Source organism: Orbicella franksi, chromosome 14 (genome assembly GCF_964199315.1).
Source record: "Orbicella franksi chromosome 14, jaOrbFran1.1, whole genome shotgun sequence".
Lineage (NCBI taxonomy): Eukaryota > Metazoa > Cnidaria > Anthozoa > Scleractinia > Merulinidae > Orbicella > Orbicella franksi.
Genome location: NC_138158.1, coordinates 13,172,666 through 13,196,450, shown reverse-complemented (window position 1 = coordinate 13,196,450; position 23,785 = coordinate 13,172,666). Strand labels below are relative to the sequence as shown.

Here is a 23,785-nt window from a genome sequence, read left to right as displayed (position 1 = left end):
CGTCCTAAAGCCTAAACACAATATTTAGTCGTCTGTTTTCAGCCTGGTTCTGAAATTTGGATTCTCACGTTTATCTAAGTTCTATTACACAAGGTTCGAATATATCCTCGGCAACTTTACTGCAGTAAAAGCCGTAAGCGCATCAGCCATCCGCATAATCACGAAGTTATTAACGGTCCACAAGCTTTGAGTCGAGTACTTCTTTGTACACAGAGGGCATCTTTTTATGATACTAATAAGTGAGAGTTCTTGTGGTAGACAAAATGTGTCTTTGAAAATTGTGATCCGCAACAGGGTTTGCTTTATCGTCGCATACGTATCAGTGTAAACAAAGCGCGAATTTCGCTTCTCTTTTACATGTATCTCCCAATTGCAATATTTCACGGTCGATGGATTACTTTGAGTTCTTTAGTACATACTTATGTCTATGATCTTCATTTAATGGTATCCAAATTCAAAGCAATTCGTTAAAACGTCACTAGTTTACACTCCTTTCGAAGGTTTATTAAACAGAATTTGAACTAATTTGCACATATCACCTTTCGCCGTCGACATTGTCACGCTTTCTCTCGTTTCCTGAAAACATACCTGTAGGGTCATGGCAGCTTAGTTTACCTTTATAGTTTAAATTCGCTCCCTCACATAAAAGAAGAGGGTTTCTTAAATTGTTGCTGATTTGATAACTTGTAGGATGTAACAGATGCAACTGGACTAAAGGTCACTGTAGCACAATCTCGTCCGCAGTGAAACTCACAAAGCGTCCGGTTTCCTCGAAGCGAAGCGACTCGAAACTCGAAGCGTTGTTGCTGCGATTCGTGCAGCAGCAGTCCGGATAATAATTTCAAAAGCCGCTTTCTCTTGTTTTCATGTCTTTTTTACTTTATGAGTGTAGGTATTGTTTAATTGAGTGGTGGCCATTTCACCAAGAGTCCCGATCATTTTGCGATCTAAGAACTCCCACTCGTTTGTTTGCTTACATAAAATATCCTGCAAATATCCAATTAAATAGACTGAAAAGCCCCAGGATCGACTCTCCACCTCTTCTTGTCTAAGGCTACTGTGATTATCTGCTTTACAGCTCTGAGATGTCCTTAAGATGTTTTTTGGGGGGCTTCGAACAGTATTCTCTTCTCCCATAATCACTCTAAATTTTCAGCGCAGCATGAGAGTAATACAACCAGTGACGTCACTAGGCTGTTTTGGCCGCGCCAAGATGGCCGCCAATTTTGGGCTTAACCAGCCAACTTCGAACGGCTGAAAAAGCAGTTTTCGCTTACCGCATGCGAAAAAAAAGTTTGCAGTGTTTCCAAGTAAGGTTGAAACTTTATTACTAAGCAAAAATCTCACATACGAAAATTTCGTTTCAGTGGCACTTTAAGTAGCGCTGTTCACAGAGTAATACCATCTTCTCATTGAAACGTTTCTTGTAATCAATACTGACGAACTCCTTTGAAGTGGTTTTCTCTGTCAAAACCAAAGAAATTACAGATGGCTAGTTATGAATGAGAACACTGCTGAGTTTGAAATTTGTTCTTGTTGCAGGTAAATGTAACAAGATATTTTTGTTTGTTAGTTTCAAATGGTAACTTGACACTTTTGTTTTTCACGCATGAGTGGTTGTAATTAGAACTGACAAATCACTGACTCTTGTTCACACGGTAAGAATAAACAAACAAGAAGCCAATCTATCTAGCCACACGTCCAGAAACTTTAACTTGATATAAATATTTGGACGTCTCTTTTTTTAGTGTCTTCAGTGGCATTTCAATATCTTGCATTAATGGCAACAGAACAAGACCATGCTATTGCTTGACAATGTTACATAATTAAACTGGTTCTTCATATAAAAATATTAATGAGTCAAAAAAATTATCTAGCATCAACACCAATCTGCTGTTTGCCGATATCTACTATTACAGACTGCATGATGTTTAGCTGTCTTGCTGGGAACAGTTCCATGTGGTTCTAATAAACAAAGTCACTGATTGATTGTTAAAATCAAACCTTGATAAAGAAAAGTAGGCTTGACGTCACATTTCCTATGATCAAACAAATTCAAAATTTGTATTTTTTCTGTTGTACATCGTAACCAAACAAACTTGTTAAATTAACCTTATCACAACTATACTGTCAAGAGTCCACTGAGTGCTGCTATACCTCCAGGGGCTTTTAATTCACACAAAAAATAACTCTTGCATGCCTTGCGTGCCTATGTTTATATTTGTCTGTTTGTTTAGTTTTTTGTTGTTGTTGTTTTCTTTTTTTGGTTTTGGGTTTTTTTTTCCACATTGCAAAGTAAACCTTTGATCTCTCTGGATTAGATACACAATGACTACGTACCTTTCTCCCTTTTTCAATTTAATGTGAGGGTCAGTATCTCTTCAATCACAATCATACTGCAGTGAAGTATTTAATTCCAGACAAGCACAGTTTATGTACATGGTTTGCCACATGTTATTAGTAAACCACACAAAATTCGAATACTTTTTCTATGCTAAAAACCCAATAGCATGTGCATGTTTTAAAATGTATAATTATGAGCATGAAATCTCTAATGTATTAAACATAACAGCATCCTAGTAAATACAGACATAGCTCACCATATGCAGAAGTCCGCACTTTAACTTGGAATGAGTCACTTGTAAAGTGTTTATTTGTCCCATATAACTCAACTATATATTCAGTGTATGGCTGCAAATCAGTTAATTCATAAGAAGTTCTTGTTGGAGGTATTTTTGAGATTTTCTTTATCCAACCATTGCTGTCATCTGTGCGGTATTGCAGTGTATAATACTGCAAAGAGTTGCTTCTGTCATCTGCTATTAAGGTGAAGGTAAGAGTAAATGGGGAACCCCTTTCAAACTTAAGCTTGACATTTGGTTTATCTGAAAAAAAAAGTTAATTTTCTTGATTAATACAGTTCTACAAAGTAAAGAGTTCAACGCAATGGTTTCATTATGGGAGCCAGTGGAACCCAGTTAATACAGACATCAAAGAGAAAAGTGTCTGTATAATATATCTGTGTGTCCATATCAACTTGGCATTCAGCAAAAACATGTCTTAGCGATAATTATATATTAAATACTAAAAGCAAGCAACAGGTTCAAACCACATGAACCTAGAGGTCATAAGGTCTAGAGGGGTCAAACAGCAGACTGAGAAATACAGTTGTCAATTTGCATGTCACACATGACACTGCTATATATGCCTCTCTACATAAGGTTGTACAGTATTAGTAACAAATATGTTTTAACTTAATTGAAGAAAACTTTCTGTTTGGGGTACATTAGCAAATTGTATACTGTGCACAGATAATCAGTGTCCATAAAGCAAGGTTACTCTGTGTGAGATATGTTACTTGTGTCTCAGAAAAGTGTCTGCTGTCTGTATCAACTAGTGTCCAAATTAAGTGGACAAATAAAAATTATTATTAATAAGAGGAAATGTATGAGCTTTTCATCAGGACAAACAAAGCTGTCCCTACTAAGCAGATTATCATATTAAGTCAGGGTGTTTTTAGAGGACGGTCCTACTGTGTTGACAGAGATCAGAAAACTTTATGGCATTCGCAACAGAGTAATTTACATTCAAAAGGTAAGAAAGCAATTGATCAAAATGAAGAACATAATTGTATATTTCACTTCTTTATCTTTTCTAATCATCTCAGCCTATAAATTAGGTATGAAAGTCAAATCTAGCCTCTTTGCTACCTGGATTACGGGTACAGAGCTACAAAATGTAAAACCCAATGTACTATGCAATCCATGTAGTTTTGAGAGTTTGAGAATCTAATCTCCTTCGATGTAAGTAAGTAAGTAAGTAAGTGAGACTTTATTTTACGAGGATAACATTTGACAGTAATAAAACTGATAACCTAATGGCCCTCAAAAATTAAAAATTTGAAAAAGAAAGAAATAGTAACAATCGTAGCAATATTAAAAATAATTAAAATAAAATAATTAAGCCTATATACATCGTAAAATATTTATAAAATGTGATTATTTACAAATTTTAAAAAAAAATTTACAGGAGTAATTTGCTAAGAATTTGATTATCTAAAATTATTTTAAAAGGGGAGCGCTTAAAATTTTTTACACTGGTAATCTGTTTGATGTCCACGTTTAATTTGTTCCATTCTTTTGTGGCTCGCACAACAAATGCTCAACCCCCTTCAGTACTTCTCTTAAATCACGGGCACAGTAAGTTTATATTACAAAAACGGGTTGATCTATCACATGTCAGAGTTTCTGATAAGTAAATCATTTATATATTCCCGGGTATTGCCATTCAGCCTTTTGTAGGTTAGAGCGCATCGATTTATATATGATTCAGCATAAAAGGGAACCCACTTTAAGGTGTTAAATAAGCCAACAGAAGGTGCTGTTCTTTCGGCATCGAGGATAATTCTAGCCGCACGTTTTTGAAGACACAGGACTTTCAAAAGATTTTCTTTACTGCAAGAAGTCCAAATTGTGCTACCGTAGAGCATTTCAGGTTTAATGATCGTAGAGTAGTATATGTCTCGTTGATTGCGTTTCAAATGAGGACTAATGTGACGAAGGAGTCCAATACGTTTCGCCAACTTTTTGCATAACTCCTCAATCTGGCGATTAAATGAAAGATCCTGATCTAACATTACCCCAAGAAATTTGAAATCAGTAACAAGTTCACTATTACTTCCATTCAAGTTAATATCTATTGAGGTAGAGGCGACAAGGTTCTGCAAACGTTTGCCTGTTACCAGCATGGACTTCGTTTTCTGCGAGTTAATAAACATTTTGTTTCGTGCCGACCACTCATCTAAACGTTTGAGATCTTGATTGAGAGCCTGTGTCAGATGAGGAACATTTTCCCAGCTAGAGCATTTTGATAGAGTTGTATCATCAGCATAAATATCCAGTGTTGAATCACGTATACTTAAAGGCATGTCATTTACAAACAATAGGAAGAGAATGGGTCGTAAGATTGATCCTTGAGGCACTCCTTGTAACAACTGCTTACTGGTGGAACAGCAGCCATTTATACGCACACATTGTTTTCTTCCAGTGAGATATGACCCAAACCACGTTAATGATAAATCGTTGGCCCCATAAATAGATAGCTTCTTAAGTAAAAGCTTGTGATTTATCACATCAAAAGCCTTTCTAAAATCAACAAAAGCTAAGCCAGTAACCATATCATTATCCATATTAAAGAGCAGTTCATCAGTTAACTTAATCAGCACCGTTTCCGTGGAATGATTTGGTCGAAAAGCTGACTGGAGGTTGTATAGCAAATCATAGCTGTATAGGTGTTTGCACAGAGATGTTGCAACATGCGTTCAAGTATCTTTGAAAGAACAGGTAATACAGAAATTGGTCGATAGCTGTTTGTGTCTTCACGAGAGCCACTTTTAAACAAGGGAGTGACTTGAGCGGTTTTCCATGTGCTTTAATTTTCAAAAGACACATGATGCACTGGCCTGTACATGTGCATACGAAGTCTAATTTTATATTAATATAATTCAGTTTCAAAGAGATTAATCGATTGAAATGAATTAAGTTGAATACTCCAAGCAAAGCAACGAGCATGCAGTCTTTCACTTAAACTGGATCTGAGGGTAAAACTGCAAAATACATCTAAACTTACCAACTTTGACTAACTGAATATCAAGCGAGTCTCTTCCTTTGTTATTTTCCACTGTACACGTGTACGGTCCAAAGCCATCATGGCCCTGAGGAGTCACCCTTAGTATCCCATTCTCCTCTGAGGTGGCCACAGTACCAGACGAGTTAGTCCAGATGTATCGTGGTGCTGGATTACCATCAGCAACACATGACAAGTTTGTAGTAGCCCCTGGCCATGCATGAACTTTTTGGCTTGATGCTGTTTTATTGATCACAGGTTTATCTTGTTGGGTAAAACAAAACAAGAAGGAAAATTCGAAAAGCTGTTGAACTTTTCACCTGAGCAAGAGTCAAAATACTTGAAAACCCCAGTTATAAAACCCAGGATCAAATAACTTTGTAAGAGGTTTTGGATAGGCTTACAATCATTTTAAAATGAGGTGGTTAAGGATTATAAAAGCCCGATTACTTTTAATAAAATACATATAAAAAATAACAGCCCATTAACTTTAAACTCTTTTGGAAAATGTTCCAAGATTCCTTTCTCTAATAATTCTGATACCTGAACAATTTCATTGTTAAATAGCCAAAAACATTTTAAAAAATGAACGTTAAAAAAGGAGTAATTTTTCACTGGCTGAGTGAAATTAAATAACTGAAAAACGTTTTCTCACATGCCGCTGGGGCCTGGGTGTCATGTGACCTACGGGGAGGGCAGTTGTTTTTGTTGCGTCCGCCATTGCCGACTTTCCCACACACACACCCAAAGATTTTGCAATAAAGGTCAGGTGGAGGCAGTCAGCTTGACATGCCTACCAGTGGCGTGTGAGAAAGACATTTAGCAGCCAAAATGAATAACCAAGTGCTTTTGAGAGACTCCGGGCACTAGAAGGTCTTATGACATTGTTCTCAGAATCTACGCGTATGACTCCGCCTAAAAATAGCTCAAAATCTGTCTCACAGTTTGTTTGTTTTTTAAGTTTGGTTCTGAACATGTTTCCCTCCTTCAATTCAACTATATGTTAGATTTTCGAGGAATCTTGGATCAAAGACAAGTTTTACTATATAAAAATTCAAACAATTAAAATATAACTTAAAACTTATAATGTAGAAAAATATTAGAGTCAAAGTGTCAAGTGTCATCTTGTGAAAAATCACAAGTTTTCCTGGGCTGTGAGTCTGTTTCTTAAGTGTCTGGGTTTGCACTCAAGCACTGGTTTCTGGCTTTTCACTTTGGCATTCGAGCAAGTTTAAGAATGATGTGGGGAGGGGGACCTTACAAACTAGATCCTGCATCTGGTGTAGAACAGAAATCACTAGTTGGAGGATTTTGCTTCCTACAAAACTGTTCCCCTTTGCTGCATCATAGTTTGTGAAAAATTATATTTCACTAAAAAGCTGGCCCAAGTTTCTTATTTTGGGAGCATATGGATTGGAAAAACTTGGTAACTTTACAAATGTAAGACCGTTGTTTTGGCACACCACCAAACATGATCTCACACAATAAATCGCCGCAGCTACCAATCCAATTGGAAACTTCTACTTGAAACAAATTTCCGTGCAGCTACAATCATTCACTTTATTCAAAACTCCTTTCAGAGTTGCCACATTCTGTGACAGTTGTCCCAGTCTCTATTCATAGACTTGTTTAGTCTAAAAATCACCACATGCAACAAGTTGTCATGTTTGCTCACATTTTCCTTAGTTTCTATAAATTGGTTCCTGTAAACCCCAGTGGATAAGCCACACCTTTTTACTCAAAATTTTTCTTTAAAAATAGGGGATGTGGCTTATCTGCGAGAACATCTGGACAATGTGTCATAAATTTGCATAAACTAACCCTTTCCATCAAAAATTTTTAAGTCGGTAAAGCAAACTAATAAGAACTTCAGTAAACTAATAATATCAGAGTACACATCGATCATTGCCTTTACAAGTTTAATGGCTCCTAAAAGAGCCATTTTTGTTCATAATCACAGGCTTACATTTCTTACTGTTGAACTGCATTAAACCTTTGTAAAAAAATATTTCAGACAGTTTAAGGCCGCCATTCTAGCTCATTCTAGAGCAGCTAAACGTCACATGGTAGGGAATCTCCATTCTGCCACAAAGCAGTTTACATGTCAAAAAAGAATGCTTTGAAAGCTACTTGTGTCCAGTACTCCATCTCCTAGTGAAATGCCTGGCTACTAAGCTACAGATGAACAAATGCGTCCATCTTGTTGCATGTAAAATTCTATTGAAAAACTGACAGGAATGAAAACATCACTGGTTTAAAAATACCAGAGAAAGATCAAACATCATTTCCATACTATTGCAGAACTAAAATTATAGGTAAGGGTTTCAGTTTGAAGCATCCTCGGGTTTCAATACATCTGTGAGTTAACGCCAGTTTACATTCAATAAATCAAGGAATGTACATGTAAAGAACCTTTCTCAAGCTTCACTTGTGAAGTATTTGATTCTTTCCAAAAACTTTTTTTCCGAAATTTTAGTTGCCAAACTGGGGGTGCAACTTATCTGTGAGTGCGGCTTATCCGCTCAGGTGTTTACAGTACTTGATACTTGAAGCATGACAAATTGAGTCTACCTAATTGTCACTGTTGTCTCTGCCCAAAGAGTAGAATTCAATATTCAATAGCTTTCATGCAGGCATTCAACTCGCCACCACACTTTTCTATCCTTGGCATAAAATTATATAGTAATATGCAATCACTCTTAATACACAAAGGAATCATGTCTAACTAGAATGATCCCTTTAAGCCCTCGGATTATTATTTGTGATTATAATGCCTGTAGAAGAGCCAAGAGGTTTAGTTTAAGTGAGTATTAGTGTGTAAGATGAAACTCAAGCAAGCAAACTGTTTCACTCAACAGCTACATGCAAACTAGAGCAATACTGAGCTATGTTATATGATGTGAGAAGTGCTGGGTAAAAATATTAGACATATTACTCACAATACACATTTATTTTAAACTCCGCAGTGGCATCCTGTCCAAAGCCATTAGTTGCTATGCATCTGTACCGACCCTGGTCAGACCGCTGAACATCTCTAATATACAGAGAATTTCCTTCTTGGACCTTTAGATTTCCAAGGAGTTTTACCCAAGTGATCTTAGGAGGAGGGTAGCCTTCAGCTTCGCATCGCACACTCACTTGCCCATTTTCATCAACAACTTGGTCATCTGGAAAAAGTTTTATCGTAGGCGAGTCTAAAACAATGAAAAATATCCAACTGTTATAATTTTAAAAGACAGTTTTAATCAACAAGATGAGAGAGTATTATAACATTACAGGGCCTGTATAACAAGGCTGTCACTCTCCTATAGGGACCTAATAACATGTTCACCACTGACAAAACTTTGTACAACTTAACTAATTGCATATAGCCAGCAATTTAATAATCAAGTGAATATTAAGGTTAAGAGCCAACGTTTCAGTGTCATCATGACACCATTCTCAAGGCAAAGTGAATAAATTAATGCCAAGATTTGATTTTGATATTTGTAAAAAAACAAACCATCTCTAAATGTGCAAAAGGACTTGATTCGCACAAAGGGTATTCACTTGAAGAACTTGTGAGCCTTTATTAAGCCTAATTTTAAGAGGCTGTAAGCTATCAGAATCCTAGCCTGCATAGCAAGCGTTTCTGTGGGGTTTGGGAGCAAAGAATTACAGCACGAAAAATGGAGCAAGTAAAAGAGGGGGGCAGGGGGAGGGGAAGGAAGGAAGGAAACGCTTGCAGACAAACCCCTGGATTTTGAAAACCGCCCACTTGGCCTTTCATGCCTGAGTGTGCACAATGAGATTTCGTGCTGTCATCAGCTGTCATAAATTAACCAATAAAATCTTCAGCCTTCCGTAGCGGAAGTGAACTTTGAATCAAAATAAACTTTACTTGTCAAAATATGTCAAAAACAACAGTGGGAACGGAGAAATCTCGATGAATTGAATTTAGTAATTTATAATCAAGCCATATTTCTACTCAATCCGTCTAAAAGGAAGGACTGCAATGGTGAAGTTTTAGCACAAATCTGACAGAAAGTTAAAATGTGAGAAGTATTCCAGTTGCGTTAGTAATCCTTGTGCTCGCATGATTCGAAATCTTGGATCACTGTATTCATTCATCCAGGAATCAATACAAGGTAAAATTAGCAAATCAACTCCCACAAAGGCAATTCCAATAAAGAAGCGTTTGCTGGAAACGCCAGATCCGCAAATCGGTTCGAGTGTTATCGCCTGCAGCAAAAACAAACAACGGAAAGTCTTCTCAGCAAACTTTGGAATTTGGACAGGAGAGGCTTCAAACATCTGAGAGGGGAAATAATGATAATCTTGACCAGTATCTGAATAAAGATAATCTTCCCCTAGGCGACCTCCAAGTCAAAGTTGTTTATAAAATGTCCTGGTAAGACAACTAAATTTTTGGTAAGGTAAATATGTGACAAAAACTGGCATGCCGCAGCTAACACTATAACAAATCATTCAGAATTGTACCCAGAGGTTCTAAATGCTGTCGACAAAACTGCTTCTAATGAAATAACAGAGTACCTGCGACAACATGTTGCCATGTAACAAGCCAGACGAAATCACTAGGTTTTCCCACGCAATAGTGCGAATTTTCTGTCCCATGGTTTATTACCTTAAGCTTGTCCTTGGCGCATGTGGCATTCAAGAAAGTGATGTCAAAATTAAAGGAACAGCTGCAAATTGTGTCGTGCTTGCTTCTGCAATAATGTGCAGGCTTCGAAAAACCAAAGCGTCGGCATTGCACAACAGGATTTCTACCGTACTGTCAACGCCGACGACTAAATCCTCGTTCAGCACGAAAACTTAAAGCATTTTGTAACCAAGCTTCGAACGCGTCTTCCCCTTTTGTCCGGCACTCAAAGGTATTAAAATACCTTTGATCGACACATGTCAATAATATTGGACTAGCTCAGCCAATCACGAGCTCCATTTGCTGGCGAACGGAAGTTTTCAAAATCCAGGAGTTTGTCTGCAAGCATTTCCTTCCTTCCCTTCTCCCACCCCCATCTTTCTTTTTTTTGGTTCTTGCCCCATTTTCCGCACAGACAAAACACCGAAAATCCCGTTCCTGGGTCTTGCTTTGCTTCCAAACCCTACGGAAACGCTTGCTACGCAGGCTATCAGAATCGAAATCGTTGCATTAATTTAATCACTTTGCCTTGAGAATGGTATCACAATGATGCCGAAAAAATTTAATCTTAACCAGAGGGTCATCATCTACAGGAACCTTGAATGCCAATCTAGAAGATCTAGCTGAAAAACAACCCAGTGCTTCTACAGTTTAAGTTCAAAAAACATTTTCCTACTTACGCCGAACATAGACTGTCAGATCTTTCCTTGGTCCTTTTCCTTTGTCATTTTCAGGTCTGCAGCTGTATATTCCACTCTGGGAAAAGCTCATAGCATTCAGCTTGAGAATACCTGATCTTTCAGCCTTTCTATCATATATGGGTCTGTTCTCAATAAAAAATTTGTACCTGGGAGGAGGATTTCCATGGGCCTTACAGGTAATAGTTATAAGACTACCATCACTAACTGTGTCTTGGGGAGCATCTGTTGTAATATTGGTGTCCTTGGGTGAATCTGCAATCAAACAACATAATTGCACAGTTATGTCTAGATTCTCCTTGATCAGTGAAATCTTGATAGCTGATATAAATAAAAGCTTCCAAACTTCAAAGTTAAGGTTACTGTAGACCTTCAAGGGCCTATTTTGTCCAAAATTATTCTTTTACACCAAATTCAAGAATTCTACAGTGCAGCTCAGATATATTTGAACGAAAATATACACGTAATTCACGTCAGCCCAATACGCGTATACACGTATGCATATACGCACATACACGTATACAGTATATACGTGTATGCCTGATTAGTGTGTATGAGCTAACCTATTGTTTTTTCTTTTCTTAACAGGTCATTGTTGTTTTCAATGGCTTGACAGCTTGTCACAGAGCCAGAAAGAGTTTTCTTTATTTTGAATACGCATATACAGTATACGCACATATACCTTTAGACTAGACTTCTTAGCAAAATGTTAGCTGAAACTAACATTTTGCAATTGGGCACTTGACAGAAAATTAACTCACTGAATATAATTAAAAGAGAGTATTTTGCTGTTGAATCAAAAATTTACCGTTTTTTTTTTTTTTTTTGTCATATACATGTAGAACTGGGGATACACGCTTCAATAATCCCATCTTCATGAGGCAAACACAACTGAAAGATAACTTTTTTTTGACACAAAGTAAACACATTCCAAGCCAGCGCGCAACTTGGAAACGTGTGCCGAAACACACAACTTTTCCTTGGAGAAAATCAAAAATAACAAAATGTGAGCGGCGCACCATGGAAACTTCAGTAAACAATTCTTTCATCGGGGAAAGAGTATTTTACCATTTGAATGAACTGTTTGTGTCAGACATAACCGGAGATATCATATTCTCGACAAGGTCTTCAGAACGCTTCAAACAATAAGCATCTTGCAAGCAACTTGCGGATGCATGCCTAAACACAGAACTTTTCCTTGAAGAAAAAAATAACTAAATGTGAGCAGCGCACCATAGAAACTGTGATAAACAATTATTTGGCTGAAGAAAGAGCATTTTACCATTTGAATGAACGATTTGCGTCAAACAAAACCGGACATATCATTTTTTCAACGAAGATCTTCAGAACGGTTCAGACAATAAACACTTTCCAAACGACTTGCTGACGCATGCTGAAAGACAGAACCTTTCCTTGAAGAAAAAAATAACTAAACGTGAGCAGCGCACCATAGAAACTTTGATAAACAATTATTTGGCTAAAGAAAGAGCATTTTACCGTTTGAATGAACGATTTGTGTCAAATATAACCGGAGATATCATTTTTTCAACAAGGTCTTCGGAACATTTCAAACAATAAGCATCTTGCAAGCAACTTGCCGACGCATGCCTAAACACAGAACTTTGAAGAAAAAACTAACTTAACGTGAGCAGCGTGCCATAGAAACTTTGATAAACAATTATTTGGCTAAAAGAAAGAGCATTTTACTGTTTGAATGAACGATGTGTCAAATAAAACCGGAGATACGCTCGTATAATACGCGTATGCCTAGTTCGCATATATCTGAGCTGCACTGTACTTTATCTGAATTTTACAAAAAAAAATTATTTTTAAAACTTAAAACTCAAACGAGTTATCCACAATAACGTCACTTTTTTAAACAAGTCAATGAACCGCAAACTGTGATAAGCCAATTAAAATGTGTCAGTCCTTGACATAAAAATTGTGAAATATTATTCTATAGCAAACTTACATAACACATTGACTTGGACTTGTTTTTGTTTCCTTCCACCAGCATTCTCTGCTAGACATTTGTACAGACCAGCCTCCTTATAAGTAACAGATGGAAAAACCAACTTTGCAATCTGCCGTGCCTGCATTACAATATTGTCATCTCTTTTCCATGTCACCCTTGGCTTGGGTTTTCCATCAGTGCTGCAAGTAAGTTCTTTGGAGTCACCTTCATTCCATGTTAACTCTATAGGTAGCTGTGTTATAATTCGTGGAGGATCTACATGCACCAAATAAAGAAGTTGTGATAGAAATTTATCTTCAGTACAGAACTGTAGTCACCACTTTAACTATTAAATGCTGGAGCAAATGGAAATGCAGGCAGCATTATATTACACAGATCCACTCAGTCTTGGTTACCCCAATCTCTGACTAACATGTATTTTTGAAGCAGTTCTTACAGTACCTGTAACACAAGATTACCACCTGGGAAACATATTTATTTTAGCAAGTAGAAAACCAAAACTTGCTTTTGAAAAGTGAAAAGCCAAGTACATCATTTTCATACGAGATGTTGCAGGGACATGAAGCAGGGACATATTGCAGCAACAGTTATTCTAGTGTGACATGCCCATTTTGGCAGTCAAAACTTTGTACAACTATTATTTGGTGAACCCATGCAATCTTAATAATTTGAAAACAATAGGCTCACAAAGTGTGCATGTGGCTACTGCTTAACAGTTTATGCTTAATGCAATCAGAGCAAAGAAAATAATTACTACTTAAAGAAGTGAATGTAACGATTTATTAAACATGGTTATTTTGACAAAAAAAAGCATTTATTATCAGGTAATTGAATTTCTAACATGATGTTTCTTGAGAAGTTCAGAGGCAAGACTGTGTACAACAGTGGAATGATCCAGTTGTACATATGATGTTGAGATTGAATCCAATGTTCTTTGAACTGAACATGCACACATTAATGACATACATGTGTATGAAGATCATTTAGCTCTTCTTGTGATCTATTAAATAGAGCCTATTGGCTATCAACTGTAACAATTTTTGACCTCAAATTACCATAAAGCATACCAGGGAATGCAAAGCTCCCAGCACAATGGTCCATAGCTATAGAAAGGCCCCCCCATCCTAGATTTTTGTGATTAATATAGATGCCATTTGAAAAATAATCTATAGCTTGAAATTGACTAAGTCAAACATTCAGCAGTTCTGAAGCTCTAGGTACAGTGTCAAATTATTTAAGACCATTATCTCACTTGCTATGTGCTTCGTTGCTACTACCCCAAGTCAAATGATGCTCAGTGGTCCCTGTAAATGACAGTCTAAATATCTGTCATGCAGCTTACAGGATGACTTTGTCACTGACTGTAAACCTAAAGGTTTTGATTGAAAAATATTCTAGTAGTTGGTTTTTGGTACAATCAGTGACTTTATTTGCTACCTTCTATAAAAATGTGTTCATAGTTGCACCAAAGATAGTGTAAGTGTACAGTATCTGGTTCAAGTCATTGGTAAGGACTAATATATTCTGTTCCTGATGTGTCTGGGAGCGTACTAACAATAAAACTGGTTAGCTTGCATTTATGACAGTTTACAACATTATGATCAACTATCTGGATCTTTGTGTTACACATCAGACAACTATTGTATAAAGTTGATTTATAATAAATTATTATTAGTACATACTATTTGGCATGACTGAGGCAACAACAACTTTACCAGATGATTCTCCTTGTTCTGGTTCAATATTAATTGTGATCACATCCACTTGCTTTACAGTACTGTGTTTGCTGGTACAATTGTATACGTTGTATGTGGTGAGATATGTCTTATAATCAAAACTATGATACTAATGCCTTCAATGATGTAAAACCTTCCTATCTGTAAGTTTGCTATGTGTTTAGCATTCCATCTGCAGTGTCAAAATCAATCTTCATCAGCCTTTGCCCCCTAATATAACATTTAACTCTTTCACAATCACCTTTTTGTAGGATCTTAGCCTTCACTGATATACCCTGGAAGCCACACATTTATTGAAATTCTTTGTTGCATCAAATAATGTGTTATTCTGGATTAAAACCAATCCCATCTTTTAATCTACAGAAATTGCTATAATCAACCAATCAGCAGCCTGTGCTAAAACTACCTTCTAAGGGTTGATATTTAATGGCAATACAAAACTCTTATATTGCAACTATCTTTTAAAAAAATTGACTTTGATTGTACTAGCCTTACATGGTAGCCATGGCAACATACTGGCAGTATTAGAATAGAACATCAGCAAGAACACTAAAAATATATTACCTGTATCTTAAACTGTATTGCATAATAGCTTTTGAAATGCAATTCATGGTGCAAGCAATCTGCATTCATATTCATTTGAATCAAAGAGAGCTGTTTCGTGGAAAATTACCATGCCATTAACAACAGCACATGGAGTTTATACTTTACTACATGTCTATGGCATGTTTTGCAAACCCATTCATTAACATCAACACTTATTTCAAATTATTCATGTTAGCACATTGATGACGTGCTGGTTAGCCTGTTTACGGTTAGCTATCAATGATGAAAACGGTAACATGATTCAGTTAAAAAGTCTGCAGTCTGCATTTTACCCTCAGTCTGCATTTCACCCCAGTCTGCAGTCTGCAGTCAACTTTCTGTGTTTTACACCATCCGATTTAACACTGAATTAGAATCAGTGCTGCATATTCCTCTTAAGAAGAGGCAATATTACTTACTTGTTGCAGGACTTATCGGCGATTTGACAATGAAACATGTTTCTCTGATGAATTACATGAAACTGTACATATGTTTTAATTATGTGTTTCACAAAACAATTGCTGTAGAAACTGTCCAAGTCTTCTAAGTGACAAACTGGAAGGTTCTGTATCTCTTACTGTCACAATAACTGCTACATTATTGTCACATTCCAAAATTACTGTAGCAACAGACACAGCTTTGTAAGCTTTCAAGCACGTGTCAGTGTCCAGCAGGCTATTTTGCTTTGCATGTACTACATGATGACAACCATGGATGTTGCACTATTGCTCTGTGTTTCACTACTACCAGTGATCTATCTAGTCAACTTAAGGGATTTTCTTTTCCCAAAGCAAATACTTTTGTGTCTTTTAAGACATATTATGTTGTTCTTCAAAGGGATATTCACGTTTCCCAAAGCATAGATTTTCTCTGGTTTGTGTCTCGCAGGACAATATTTTGATCTACAAAGAGAATTAATAGTTTCCCGAGGGAAAATTTCGTAACCCTGAAAAGGTTTATAAACTGCCAGATCCTGTACGATCCTGTACGATCCTGTACATGGAGCATTTTTTAATGCTAAGCTGGACAAATCAATCGGCTATCATGGCCATCTTACACAGGACCTTTTGTGCTAATCAGCGATAATTCAGGGATGTTTTCCTGAACAAAATTTTATCTGCACCTTCAGAAGCCTAAAATCTTTTTACAAAGAAACACTGTGCACATTGCTTGAACGCTTTGTCTGATTACTGGTCCAATAGGATAAACACATAATGCAGAGTACCCTTACCTGAAAACTCGAGCTCCCAACCAGAATGTTTTTGATACGTTGTGCGTGAATAGTTGATAAAAACTCAATCATTGGAGAGAGCAGGATTTAGCTTCGCTGGTTGTTCAGTATCGTGTAAGTCCAAAATGAGACCAGCAGACATTTGACTATAGCATTAGTGTAAAACCAAGAGAAAATGGATATTATACATTTGTCTATTTTGTGACTATGAACATCGGACCTACTTCCATTCGACTTCAAGCCTGTGGTACTTAACTGATGTACAAGTAGCACGGTGTGGTAAGCGCTGGCTCGCCATGCAAGACATTGGGAGTTTGAATTCTAGTGGTGACTACTGATTTTTTTTCCTTTTCTTCTTCTGTCATTGTTTTATCTTTTTCTGTCAAGAAACCATTTACCAAAAGGTAGCATCTGTCTTTCTGTTTCTTGTGTTAAAAAAATCATCTGGAGCCTTTAATCATTCGTTTTATAATATATCGATTGCTTTCGAACTCACAATATCACCTAGGTTTGCAAAGGAAAAACCACGAAGACTTTCCCTGAATCGGATCGCTAAGGAAGAACCTAAGTACTTTTCTTACAATGAAAAAACCGTTATACCTTCTACCTCTCGAAAATAACTAACTTGACACACTGCAAGCGACTGTAAAACGGCCTCAGACAGCAGATGTTTGAAACCTAGGGGGGTCTCCTATATGAAAAGGTTGCGGGCACTCATCGTCTCAGGTACAAATCAAAGATCCTTGTCTCACTTAGAGTGTTGATGACGAAATGTAACCAAAGTATCCTTTAGGGTGCACTCAAGGAAATAATAACAAAAGAAACTCTCTCATTTAATTTCTGTTTTCAGGCTTGATTTCTGCTGATCTCTCGAGTACGCAAGTCGGGTCTACAAGTGTGCACGGGATCCTTCCTTGAACAGTGGCTACTGATCAAACCTATTCCATTTTAAGTGGTATCTTTTAGGGGTCTAATGAAGTTCAAGCAATTTCCACATTAGTCTCCCTTAGGATTTAAATTCAAATTTCCCCCGAGCATCTCTTGTCTTTTCATATGGGAGTTATCCCCTGGGTTTCCAAATGTCTAACGGTAAGTGAAGGAGTGAAGAAGTGAAATCATTCCACCACAACAACTTGGAAAATAATAAATATTTTCCAAGTTAAAAATGAACAGTTCAGATTAAGCTTTATACATGTTTCCAATCTACTTCTTTAGAGACACTTTTTAACAAAAAATTTTTAAAAAAATGCATCATCAAAATTTTATCTAAAGACTGACCATGAGCACCTTAAGTACACAAAGAAGGTTATTCCCATGCTTTTCAATTAGGCACTTTAAGTGTTCTATATATTTACTGTCAATTCTTGAACAAAGAAATTTTGTTCAATGATAAATAGCTCTGATCTGATAGAAGTTTCCTGGCTGATCTAACAATAGCTGTGCGCAGTTTAACTGCACAGAGCAGGAGATTCTCAGATATTTTAACAAGGCAGTTCAAATAATTTTTAATTATTTCTCAACTGATTAAATGCCACTAATTTTGAGTACATAGGGCAGCAGTTTGCCAAGCATTGTCATAAGGCAGTTAAAACTTTTCAAATTTTAATTTGATTGATTGATTAAAAGTAATGGGATTAGCCTAAGTACATAGGGCCAAAAATTTTCAGTTATTTTAATTATAAGACAATCAAAACTGTTCTATTTCATTTTAGTTTATAGAACTCAACTGTTTATTAATATGCTTTTTCTGCTGACAAAAAATCTGCAATAATTAACCATTTCTGCACTTATTAAAAATCTAACCACCTTCTGAAAAGGCAGATTTTCACCACTATAACTGTAATCTGAGATCTGATCTTATATGTCATACAACTATATACTCTACAAATAAAATTGACTACTTTCTAGTATGGTTTCCATAGCTATATATTTTTTGTATATTTTTTTGGTGGCTATATGGAAGAAAATTCACCTTTTCGGCGTTAGATTTCACGTGTAGTGTCATGTGATTTATGATGTAAACAAACCGGGAAAGTTCGGACATTCTAGTCAACCACGCACTACACGTGTACGAAGTTTTCAACTTCATCAACTTCCTGTTACTACTAATATAATTTTCCCTCTGCCTTAAGTCTTTGAACGTAGAATAGTTTCAGCTTCAAAATGGCAGAAAAAATGAATAAAAGCAACTTCAACGCCATGAATGTGGCAGAACTTAAAAAAATATTTGCAGGAGCGTGGCGTTTCAGCAAGCGGTATTTAACAACTTCGCTCGTGGAAATCGCTTTCGCAGTGGAAAGAATGGTTTTGCCAGTGGATCCAAACTTCAAAAAAGATCAAACCACTGATGCTGACAAATTAATAATTTATGACATGCTTATTCCCAAGCCATTTTCCCTGAAGACCGTGAACAAGTTCAACTCGTCGCTGCCGTTTGGGTTGTACGTCATTTTTAATTATTTGATTTACCACTCAACCGATTACGACAAGCAGGGACTCGCCGCTTACAAGTCATTTGAAGATTATCGCTTATTCGCTGATGGTTACGTGGAATCTTTACTAACTGCTCAGTTGAATCAAGAGGGTGTCCATGTATATGTAGCCAAAGTGAGACCTTTCATGAAAATCAAAACGGATGAAGGAAAGGAGCACTACGATCTCAGGTTTATTCTTGAAGGTAGAGGTACAAACCCGTAACCGAGGCAGTGTTCTTCAGGCACAATGCAAGTGTAAAGGTGATAGAGATGGGAGATGCAGGCACATTGCGGCCGCCATGTACTTTTTCATCAGTCTTTCTGTTGATTTGAGACTCGATCGGTTCAGGAAACTCGTGGGTTCGCTCTTCCGGTTCGAATTTCTGATTTCTGCATGCTTTCCTCATCAGGCTCTCCTGAACTCGCCACTGGCTCTGAGCTCAGATCTAAAAGAGTCATGGCAGTGGCACGTTCCTCTTTAGATTTGCCAGTATGGCGATTAAGCGTCAGCAGGGTTTTAGCCACTGATCGTTCAAAACAAATTTCTTGCTTCTCGCTTTGTCTGCCTCCCGTTTACAAGATGCCTTTCGTTTACGATTCACTCACAACACCTATGCACAGTATAAAATATTAATTCAAACGGCAAAAAAAATTATAAAAGCACATATTGATAAACGCATCCTTTCTTTCCTGGCAACAGCAGATATAGGATCAGGATCCTCTTTTGTTAGACCATTTCCACCGACAAAATGTAGGCTACAAACTGTCTTTTGTGCACACGAATGAGTCACCGCGGTGACATGCTTTTAGCCCCTTTTTGCCTTCTCTCGTTTTGTCTAACTGCGCCAGGAAAATGGAAGAACTTCAATGGATTGTCGTTTGGGTTTCTTTTCCACGATTCAGGGTATCATGAATCGTTTTTACATGTAACAAAAGCACATCTTCTAGTTGTGACCATTCTGTTAGAACACTACTTATTGAACTCGTGTGGTTGACTAGAATGTCCGAACGTTCCCAGTTTGTTTACATCATAAGTCACGTGACACTACACGTGAAATCTAACGCCGAAAAGGTGAATTGTGCTCTGGTCAGCAGGGTTAACAAACATTTTTATAACCCAACCACAGACGCAACTAAACACACCATGCCCTGCAGTTGTCCTTCATTCACTGTTTTATGCATCCCCTAGCCTTCCTGAGTTGACAGATAAGTTTTTTGAACTACTTTAGAAGTGCTGGGGAAGTTGCTGCACTGGCAAGGTCTTGGATTTAACACCTCAAAGTACTTCAGATAAATTCTTTAAGATTAAATCATTCTCTCAAAAATAATAACATTCAATTGCAAACCAGTTAATTTTTAAGCACATGTGTGAGCCCATACAAATGATTTTAGGCATCCAATGCTTTGGCAAAAAGCTGTCAAAGTAATCAATTCCAATTGTATAATACACCCACCTTTTGTGGCATGCCATCCAAATGTGAAAAATCAGTTCATTGCTTATAATATTCTCATTACCAACATTACCCCCTGAAGGGTCCCACAAACAATACATACAGTCCTTCATCACCGTACCGGCTATCAGTGGAAGTTACTAAAGTGCATATGTACAACCAAATGAGGGAATTTTTCGCAAAAAATGACTTAATTCTGTTAATAACTTCCCATTAATGAGTTAAAAAGCAATGAATCATAGCTGACCACCTGCAGGTGAACATACTAAGATTATTAATCAAAACACTGTTCTTATGGAGGTGGTTTTCTACAAGTTACTAATCAACAAATGGAAAATTGATTACAAACACTGTAATTGAAAATATGGACTACAGAGTACATGTTTCAATGCTCTGAGAAAGTTTTCCTGTAAAAAAAAATTCATATAAGTATGATTTCATTGCAATTGACTATTTGTTATAACTGCATCCACAGAACAAAGCCATTCATCATACAAACAAATAATCTCTATATATAGTAAAACTGTTGTATGTTAAATAATCATGCAGTCACATAGTTGTTCTCAATTCCTAGCTAACTACCCAATCAAACATTTTTTCTATAATATGATAAATTACATCAGAAGTTAATTTATATATTGAAATTGAGTGGAGATTCATTTTCCTTATTTTATTAGTTGGGTGCCTTTCAATTACAAAACATAGCATTGTATAATTGCCAAAACACAATCCCAATGAAAAATGTACCACACAAAGATTGAGCAATGCTATAATATGAATTGAATAAGCTTGAAAAATGTCATATGCTAATTCTGCAAATAGTATCCATATTTTTCCTGTCTTAACTACCTGTGTAGACCAAAGGTTGTTTCTCTTTAAACATGATAACATTTGATTACCTTCATCGCTGGCAGGGAACAATTTGCATGCACAGCAGGATTTTCTACCATTAATGATTCATCACAAGAAAACAAAAAACAACTGCTGAGCTGCCCTGAAAATGACAGAAGTCTCTGTATAATAAGCCAGGAATATGTTGCACCTGCCTTTTATAGACCAACACATAATGCAGAGTTCTACAAAAATCTATGTACAAATTAAAGATTTCATTCTAAAAGTAGACTTCTAAAGATGACCCAGGCAGCAGGCCCCAACATTTCACAGTCTGTTCAGAATTTCACTATAATTACAAGTTTATTTTCCGAAAGCCAAGAGGCCAAAAAAGAGAATTGCCAGAATCTAACTTTTTTTGGTTTTTTTGAACTGGATTAAATTTAATTATTTCTTGCACATGGTGAAGATTAGAAAAAACTACACTTTACATTTATGAGCTTAAAAGATCAAAATCAAACTGTATATGTCGAGATCAAAGTTTGGTAACCATATGCCTGACATCTAATTATACATTACTAAAGTGGAGGAAAATTTAAAGATTTAGCTATATTGGGGAAAGTGCAAATAAGTTTATGCTTGAAAGGGGATGTGCCTCTTTACAAAATGACTGCAAAATGACCAAGTGTGCAATCATCAGATCTATCAAATTGGCCTCACACTGCACTGTCCTTACCAAATTATATTGTTCAAAATTTATGTTCATATAAAGGAGAAGGTAATCAAACAGGAGACTGGCTGCTGGACAACACTTACATTTGAGAACTATAACATTTACTTAATAGAAGACTTTAAGTTAATTTGTTCCTTCATATAAACTGAAACCTTATAGCCTCTTCCAGACATTCAGTTAGTTGCAGCGCAATGCGAAAAGTGGCAAGCAAACAAATAGGGGAGATTAGTGCGGCGAGAGAAAGCAAAAGAATGTCTGTGGGTAAACTTAACAACAGGTCCTTCTGCCCACTTATAGACCACCTGCAGGGACCCGTAACATGACCACCGGCTTGTGGTTTTCAGTTGTCAGCAGATCTAGATGTGTTAAGAAATAATTCTCGGGGACTTTAGAAAGAAAATTACTGAAAGCGCCAAAACGACAAACTAATGCTGGGTCACCGACTATAGATACTCCTTCCGTAATGCATGCTAACACCTACTCGGGAGATCAACAAGAATTGAGTGGAAAATCATGGTGTTCTTTCTTGAAGTAAAGCTACAGCAGTCTCTGAAGAAAAATCAGATGAAGATAAATATGTCAAATGTGATATCTGTGATAAGAAACAGCATACTGCACTTGCAAATAGCTCTAATCAAAGAGCTAGGTCCTAATAACACCACATAAAGTGCCCTTCATAAACACGTGTGAAGGAAAGAAAAGTTAAGAGAGTAAAAAGAGAATGGCAAATGTACAAACATCACAAACCATAGGAGTCATGTAGGCCCGTCAACCCCATTTTACACTTACTGCCACCATATCGCATGTCTCATCTGTGTCAGTAACGTTCAAGTGTTGACAAAACCTGTCAAAATTGACCAATCAGAGAGTAATTACCAGATACCACCTTGAGATACTGGAGGTATACCATGTGAACAGGCAAGTAACATTTTATCAAGGCAAGTATGTCATGTGGCATGCTTGCCTGGCTGACAACTTGGAGAAAAAAACCAATATGGATCCCAGCCCATAAATTTCATACCTTTAAAATTAGCACATGGCTCTAATATATGACCAAAGCTAACCATGCATGGATGGCTTCCATTTGCCTAAACATCTAAGAGGGGCCACAAAATTGCCACTGTTGATGCAGGAAAAATTATAGTTCCTTCAAAACAGAATAACCAGTGAAACACCAGTGCAAATTACAACAAAGATGTCTGAAGTTAGTACAAAGATACTCGAAGACTACCTGTGGTCATCTGAGGTATCTGAAGGCGGCAGAAGTTCACCCAAACATATCTGAAGACTAGCCATTTTCCAAAAACTTCCGAAGATTACCTGAATCCTTCCAAAGATCAACAAATATCATCCAAACATTAATTTTGTGAACACCTCTGACAAGCAACCAAACGCTTCCAAAGATTTCTGAAGATTTTCAAAAATTGACGAAAATCACCCAAAGCTGGCCAAAGACTTTAGACAAGAGTCCCTAGAAAGTCAAGGAAAACTCCCAGAATTTTACTGCTGCTATGTAGATGACACTCTAGTCAGGACGCCAGATCTGACACCAGCTACACTATTTTTGGATACCTTGAACCACGCCCATAGCACCGTGAGCTTCATTATGGAGGTAGAGGAAAATGGGATGCTCCCTTTCCTTGGTGTGCAGCTACTAAATCGCCTGCCATGTGTTGAAACAAAGGCTTACATCAAACCAACAAACACAGTGTTACTCCTGCACTATCATAGCCATGTGGACAGCCGCTACAAGCATGGTTTGCTCGTCACCATGCTTGATCGCACGCACCGGCTATCGTCATCT

General features: G+C 37.0%; 2 protein-coding genes across 3 annotated transcripts in view; one reads left to right on the top strand and one right to left on the bottom strand.

Annotated features, from left to right (window-relative positions):
- The window catches only part of LOC145467661 (receptor-type tyrosine-protein phosphatase S-like), a 76,836-nt gene that overhangs the window by 45,605 nt on the left and 7,446 nt on the right, over positions 1-23,785 (bottom strand). For both annotated transcript variants that reach the window (XM_081451256.1, XM_081451257.1), the window contains exons 3-7: positions 12,938-13,195; positions 10,948-11,220; positions 8,565-8,819; positions 5,629-5,889; positions 2,601-2,885 (exon numbers count right to left, since the gene is read on the bottom strand). In XM_081451256.1, coding sequence (XP_081307382.1) covers positions 2,601-2,885; positions 5,629-5,889; positions 8,565-8,819; positions 10,948-11,220; positions 12,938-13,195 — 1,332 coding nt within the window. The remainder of the gene's footprint in view (positions 1-2,600; positions 2,886-5,628; positions 5,890-8,564; positions 8,820-10,947; positions 11,221-12,937; positions 13,196-23,785) is intronic.
- On the top strand, positions 13,212-19,189 carry LOC145467735 (uncharacterized). Its single transcript, XM_081451336.1, has one exon. It carries the CDS (start codon positions 18,656-18,658, stop codon positions 19,187-19,189), a length of 534 nt encoding a protein of 177 aa, XP_081307462.1. The 5' UTR covers positions 13,212-18,655.